Here is a 6,823-nt window from a genome sequence, read left to right as displayed (position 1 = left end):
CATACCATTATAATCAATAACCAATTGTTGCAATCTTGGCAGATAAAGGAAAACAAAACGTTTTTCACATTTATCACAAAGTATTGAATCTTACATATGATGTGTGTACAATTATGATTCATGAAAAAAATTGCTGTGCGGAAGCAATTCAATATTCCTAATATTTATAACATAATAGCAGAAGAATTTAATAATCCTCAAATTAAAATTAGGGTTCATACAAGATTTGAGAAAACACCTTTAATGGATAATCATAAAAATTCAGAACCTCTACTCTGATACACTTGATGGGAACTCCTTATGATTGTTGTAATATCAATCATAGAATCTTGAATCTCATGATTCTCACACACATATATGAAACAAAAGGTGAAGTATCATACCTAAATCCATGTTCCTAGATATGCTCCTTTGATCTACGTTTCTAAAAGAAGTTTTGAAGTTTTGTGGTATGATGACTTTCCTCAACCAAATCCCTCATTCTTCTTAGGACTTGCGTTTTCACTCTGATGGAGAGAAGAGAAAATTGAATTTGATTTGATGTGTTGGAGACCATAACCTTCTTTATGCGTTAGCTTATATGGTTTTCATTATCCCCTATGAGTTAACCTAGTGTCCACCCATTAAGCCCATATTCGTTATCAGCTTTTAGAAATTTAAGGCGAAGCGAGTAATTAGATCACTTATAATATAACATTGGAAATAAATGACTGATATCATTGTATTAAATATATAATGTCCACGTTAATTATAAATTATAAATTTATAACAGTTGGTTCAACTCTTTCCTTAAATCTCAAACTATTTGAAGCAAAAAAAAAATAGTAGTAACATGCGAGTACATTAATTTGAAGAAAAACATTCTATAATCTCAAATCGATTGGTACATTTACCTGCTTGTTTCTTTATTAAAGTGATGATTGACAATATTACAATAAAGATTGAGTAATGATATATCTTTATTAAAGTGATGACTGATACTATATTAAAGATTTAGTAACGATATAACGTACTACATTAAAGACACTGCCATAAGAAAGTATCACTTTAAAATACATGTTGTCACATGTCATTTTTGTATTGTTTAAAGAACTTATAAATAGATTTTGTAGGAAAATACATCATTTTTTCAACATATTAACATTACTTTGAAACTGGCCAAGTAAACTTAGGAAAAACAAGTCAAAATTAAGACAATAGCTTTATTGTCCAATTTCATGGGACAGAGGAAACTCTTATGTTACATGATCAAGTGGTGTTATTATTGGTATCATATAAAAGCTTTAGGCCACACAAAGCAACACTATCACATATTTGAAAACTCGTCATTTCCATGTTGGCTTTTTATGAGAAGATGCCTAAACCAGATGTATACACTTCATCACGTCTTTGCACACATTTCATCGTCTGATTATAATTAGACCAACCTTTTCTAATTCTAGATTATGCTACCTCACTTTGATAATGATATGAAACCTTCCTTACAATTGTGCATAAAAAAATATTAAATAAATAATACCCACACAATAAATTGGTAAACTAACCCACACAAATTGTTGACACCCAAGAAACTATCGGTTTATGTTAGTTGAAAATATTGATTTTCATCGAGGTCACGTTTGTTTAAGTTTTAAATTATTTTTAATTTAAAAAACCACTTCTAACCATTTCGGTCGAACTTTTAAATGGTAAAAAATGACAGGAAAAAAAAATACTGAAACCCTGTTGACCGTTAAATGAAAAGCTATATTTTTTAATTCTAAAGAAAACTTCATGCAAGAGGAAAGAGAATGTATAAAAACACAACCACAAGCATATAGAAAAGGGTGTGAATGAAGCTTTCACTACTAGGGAATAGTGAAAGTAAATGTATACAACCTTATCCTATGAGCAGATAGATTATTTCCATAATTTAAACTCATGATCTCCTAGTCATACTGAGTAGCAAGTACCTAAGCAGGATTTTTATAAAACACTACGACAAGACAAAGTACGGACATAAACTGAACAAAACTTTATAGAAGCGTAATAAATAAATCTTAATGCATCTAAACTTGGAACTTGTAATAAGATCATGGAAGGTCTAATAATTTTTTAATTTTTTTCCATATTCAGTTAATTTTTATTTTACCACCATAACAAGTTAACAAAATCAAGATCAATAAGAATCTTAACTGTGCATAAGAGATACTTGAGATGCACATATTACCCAGTCTCACACCCATATATAATATAGCTCCCTAAAGCACATACCCAAGTGTAGGTACCATACCAGGATAACCAGTAATATTGATTAAGCAAAGAATAATAATGAAATAATTTTAAAAATATAGTTATTTGGGCAACACAAAATATACCCTACAATATCGGACAGCAGGTTCATACTAAATTTATCAATAATAATACACCAGACTAAATGGATATATATATATCTTAAAAACACTACATCTGTAATATTTGCTAAAATGAAACTGTACTTTGATCTCAGCTGGTTAAAAAGTGCATCTCAAGGGATCTGAGATAGCAATAAAAAGTGCAAGTGGGGAGGAATGGTCCATGAACATTCTTGCCCCAAAATCATGTATAAATAAATAAGACCATCAACATTCTGATGAGCATAAAACACAGATGGCCTATGTGAACTAGCTTTTACCTCTTACCACGAGATGCAGGGCCAGGGCCAGGGCCAGATCCAGATCTTGGACCAGGATACCGAGAAAACTGAAGCCGCAAGTGACTGGACTCAGGATGGAGTTCATCTACTTTATAACCTGTGCCATCCAAACAACAATGTCAGCAAACATTAAGAAATTCCAGTACATAATTATGTGAAAATCATAAAACACAAAATTCAAGAATGAATTTTATGACCGAATATGATGATTATGGACAGCTGATAGCTTGGCAATCAAGGGAGCACATGCTGACTACAACAAGTATAACTAAGCATGGCCGTTAGCATCGAGTCTTGCATTCTAGTTGAACAGTTCAAATTGAATACCTATTCATTTTTTGTGACTGTAGTATTCTTCTTGAATTTAAATTCTCTTTAATGGTTAAACAACAGAATTGTTTTTGTCAAACTTAAAAGGCTGATCTTTTTATAATTATGAAATCAAGTCTAGTGAAAAGAAGGGCGAAAAAAGACAAAACTCCATCAACTATCCTACTTTAAGCAATCAAAAGATCAAATGGATAATCGAGAAGATCTCTTAATTCGTGATATTGATTATAGTGGTGGTGATAATGTTCCACCATTGGATAAAACAATTTCCCAGAATTGTAACAATTTCAGAATAAGTCATAGAACAGGTGCATCGTAGTATGTGTTCTTTTTATGTTACTTGAGATGAAGGTGAGGGTCATGGAGGTTGCCAGTCACTGCACTAAATATTATACTACTTCAGCAAGCTGGTATCTTTTTCATTCACCAAGATATTGTGTTAGTTTTGAGTCCGATAAGCATACCATATCAAGTACCCTCCAGCTTAACATTTTTTTCTTCCAATCTGATTCATAATTAAACTATCCAAAAACAAAAAACTCAATAGTCATGTCATACAAGAAAACAAAAAATTAAGTGCATTCTCTATTTTTCACAACCTTCATCATCATTGTTATCTCATATTTAAGGTGATTCAGCTAGATGATCCACAGAATCAAAACCAGAAACTAATTTCCTTTTATATCAGCAGGTAACGAGAAATGATACCTTGCAAGGCACTCATAGCAGTTGCTGCACAAGCTGGATTTTCAAAGTCCACAAAACAAAGGATCAGAGGATCTCCACCTCGCTGCAATGAACAGGCATTTCATCACAAAGTGGACATTGTAACTTCCAACCAATCAACTAAATAATAAAAGAGGACAAGCAGAAATCTGTTACAAATAGTATACTCACATGTTTGGATTCTTTGCTCACAAGTCTCACTTCTCTATATCCAACAAAAGGGCGAAAAATATCTAAAGATGATGTCAAGGAATATGAATAACTGAATTGAAACAAATAAAGCTCAGGAGGCATAGATGTAAGATGTTACAATTACTAAGCACTGCATTAGAACAAAAAGGATACGTGCCACTTCTCTTTTTGTGCAGTCGGAAGGGAGACCTTCAACATATAAAGTATTTGAAGCATCTGGAGGTAGAGGTACTGTCTCAGGTCCAGGCCTGTAAGCTGCATCAACTGGTAGCTGGCCACCATAATTAACACCTCTTCCATTTGGTGTAAGACCACGACCATCACCTCCATGATGCCCCATGGCTGAAGGATCAGCTAGTGGATAGCCTGGAAATCCACCACCACCCCTCCCCAATCCAAGAGCACTAGTTGTACTAGTTTCCCCAGAAGTAAGCGAAGAAGGTTGCTTTAAAACGAAAAAGGATGCATATTTTTTAGCAAACACGTCTAAGCGCCCAAGAAATAAACAGTAACATATTTATGTAAACTTATCAAGATAAAATGTTACCCCACTATGAAGGTAGCGATCATAAGCAGATCCAATTGTTTGTATGTCCTTTAACATTTGGTGACCAATATGGTCATCACTGCGAGCAATATAATTATGCATCTCATTACCTGAAGAATTGCCAGAAGCAGAAATATCTGGAAAAAAACTGGTCTTACAACTTGTTTCTCTAACAAAGAATACTTAAACTGAAAAACGCATACAAAAGTTGAAGACTCTTATGTCATATATAATATAATTCCTATTCCGATATTGCTAAACACTGAATATACTAGAAGACTATGTGCATATAACAGTTGAGCTTTTGGAACCCTTTTAACCATGGGTTGGGGCTTTCCAGAAGCTAAATGGTACCAGGCATGATATACACCAAACAAGTATGCAAACAGTAGCAAAACTCAGGCAACTGAGCATGTGCCCCACAATGCAAGGCACTAATAATAAAAGGAAGAGTGGGCTGCAAGTTGCACCCTCAAACATTTCAAACTTGCTCCAGGAACTGAAATCTATCAAGCGAGAGTAAATATATCAATACAAGAAGAAAATAGCTATTGTTATTGCTAGAATATATAAAAGTATCTCAGAAGATCTTAAATTATACTATAAAGAATATCTACAAGATACTTATATATAAAGAGAATATCCTATATTATGATGATTATATATTAGATTTATTTAGAGTATCTTAGAACATACTGCATTCCAAACCTTCAGCAACTCAAACAACTTAGACCCAAAAAACTATGTCGACTTAACCCTCAAGTTCAACTTGCCAGAGACAAAGCACGCGTTCTACAACCTTCCTAGGAGTTCTAATGGATCTAAATTGCTTTCAGACTTAAAATTACTTAGAAATGCACTTCAAGGAGTTAGGGGATAATCTGATGTACATGTATTAGAGTAGTTAATATTGCCAGTTGGCAAAACTGATTGTAAGAAACAGTTGTGCCTCTATTCTCCTATAAAAAGGATTGAGTAAGCACTCATCAATTAAGAATTCAGAAATAGAAAATAACTAACTAAGAGTTAGTTACAATAACTGCTCTCTCTCTCTTTCTCTCTTCTCTCTTCTTAGTTTTCTTCATTCTCTTACAAAATCCATTACACCCATAATCTTTTTCATTATCAAAACTTTAAGTTAAGGTTAACAGTGTTTCATAAAAAATGTTTTAAAACTTGGCCAACGCCATTAACGATCCTCCTCACGAAGCTTCATCTCCTCCTCTCTCGTCTTCTGCTGCCACTCCTCTTCGTGCTCAACCTTCAACTCTTTCTCTTCAAATACCAAATACAAAGCTCACTGAACATAACTACCTCACATGGAGCCAATTCGTGCTTGCTGTCCTGAAATCAAATCGTGCACTACGCTTCATTCATTCCAGCAATGTTCCTCTACGTTTTCTGTCTGATTCAAATCGTATTGCACATCAGGTAAATCCTGGCTATCTAGCATGGGAAGAACAAGATCAAGCAGTGTTTTCGTGGCTCCTCAATTCAATTTCAGAAACTCTTCATCCACGAGTTGTTGGATGTGTTCACTCCTGGCAGTTATGGAGTGAATTACATGCCTTTTGCAACTCACATACAAAAGCTAGAAGTCGTCAATTACGAACTCAGCTTAGGTCTCTCTCTCAAGGCTCTATGAATATCTCTGAATTTTTCTCTAAGGTGAAATCCCTAACTGATTCTCTAATCTCAATTGGAACACCAATATCTCTTGAAGAAAATGTTGATTGCATTCTGGATGGTTTAAATGAAGATTTTCAGAATGTTATTACATCTATTGAAAGCCAAGTTAATCCACCCTCAATTCATGAATTGGAACAATTTTTACTGACTTTTGAATCAAGATTAGCCAAGAACAAAAACAAGTCTGTGTCTGATGCTCTCTCAGCAAACATAGTTGCTCAATCTCCCCCTCAATCACCTCTCTCTGTATCCATGCCATCTCCCACTGGTCATCCTCATTCTCCACATTTCTCTGGCATCTTACCAAGACCTTCAGACAATTTTCAGTCTGGTTTCTACACTCAAACTCGAGGTGGACGTTATGGAAAACGTGGTGGATGTGGTCTTCGTTCTGGCAGGAATTTCACTCGTCCTGGAAGCTTCTTTTGTGACTATTGCAGGAAACCAGGACATGATGTCTCCTGGTGCTACTATGCTCCCTATGATAGTCATCATGGCACACTAACACCTTCTCATTTCTATGGACAGTATCAACATCAAAATCAGTATGGAGCCCCAACTTCAAACATGTATTCAAGGCCATCTACCCCATATGCACCCTACTCTTCTGGAACAATGACCAGACCATACTCATCTGTGATCCATCAAGGTTTTGGTCAAGGTTA

General features: G+C 34.6%; 1 protein-coding gene across 4 annotated transcripts in view; it reads right to left on the bottom strand.

Moving 5' to 3' along the window:
• LOC109325697 (RNA-binding protein 2-like) overlaps window positions 2,306-6,823 on the bottom strand; it is a 6,648-nt gene continuing 2,130 nt past the window's right edge. The window contains exons 2-6 of one of the 4 annotated variants that reach the window (XM_019558214.1): window positions 4,470-4,579; window positions 4,076-4,367; window positions 3,902-3,963; window positions 3,713-3,794; window positions 2,306-2,771 (exon numbers count right to left, since the gene is read on the bottom strand). In XM_019558214.1, coding sequence (XP_019413759.1) covers window positions 2,650-2,771; window positions 3,713-3,794; window positions 3,902-3,963; window positions 4,076-4,367; window positions 4,470-4,579 — 668 coding nt within the window. In that variant the 3' untranslated portion in view covers window positions 2,306-2,649. Of the gene's footprint in view, window positions 2,772-2,881; window positions 2,980-3,712; window positions 3,795-3,901; window positions 3,964-4,075; window positions 4,368-4,469; window positions 4,607-6,823 lie in introns of those variants that run through there. The other 3 variants (XM_019558213.1, XM_019558215.1, XM_019558216.1) reach the window with 3 other exon arrangements.

Source organism: Lupinus angustifolius, chromosome LG13, assembly GCF_001865875.1.
Source record: "Lupinus angustifolius cultivar Tanjil chromosome LG13, LupAngTanjil_v1.0, whole genome shotgun sequence".
In the NCBI taxonomy this organism is placed as follows: domain Eukaryota; kingdom Viridiplantae; phylum Streptophyta; class Magnoliopsida; order Fabales; family Fabaceae; genus Lupinus; species Lupinus angustifolius.
This window is presented reverse-complemented; position numbering and strand designations above follow the sequence as displayed.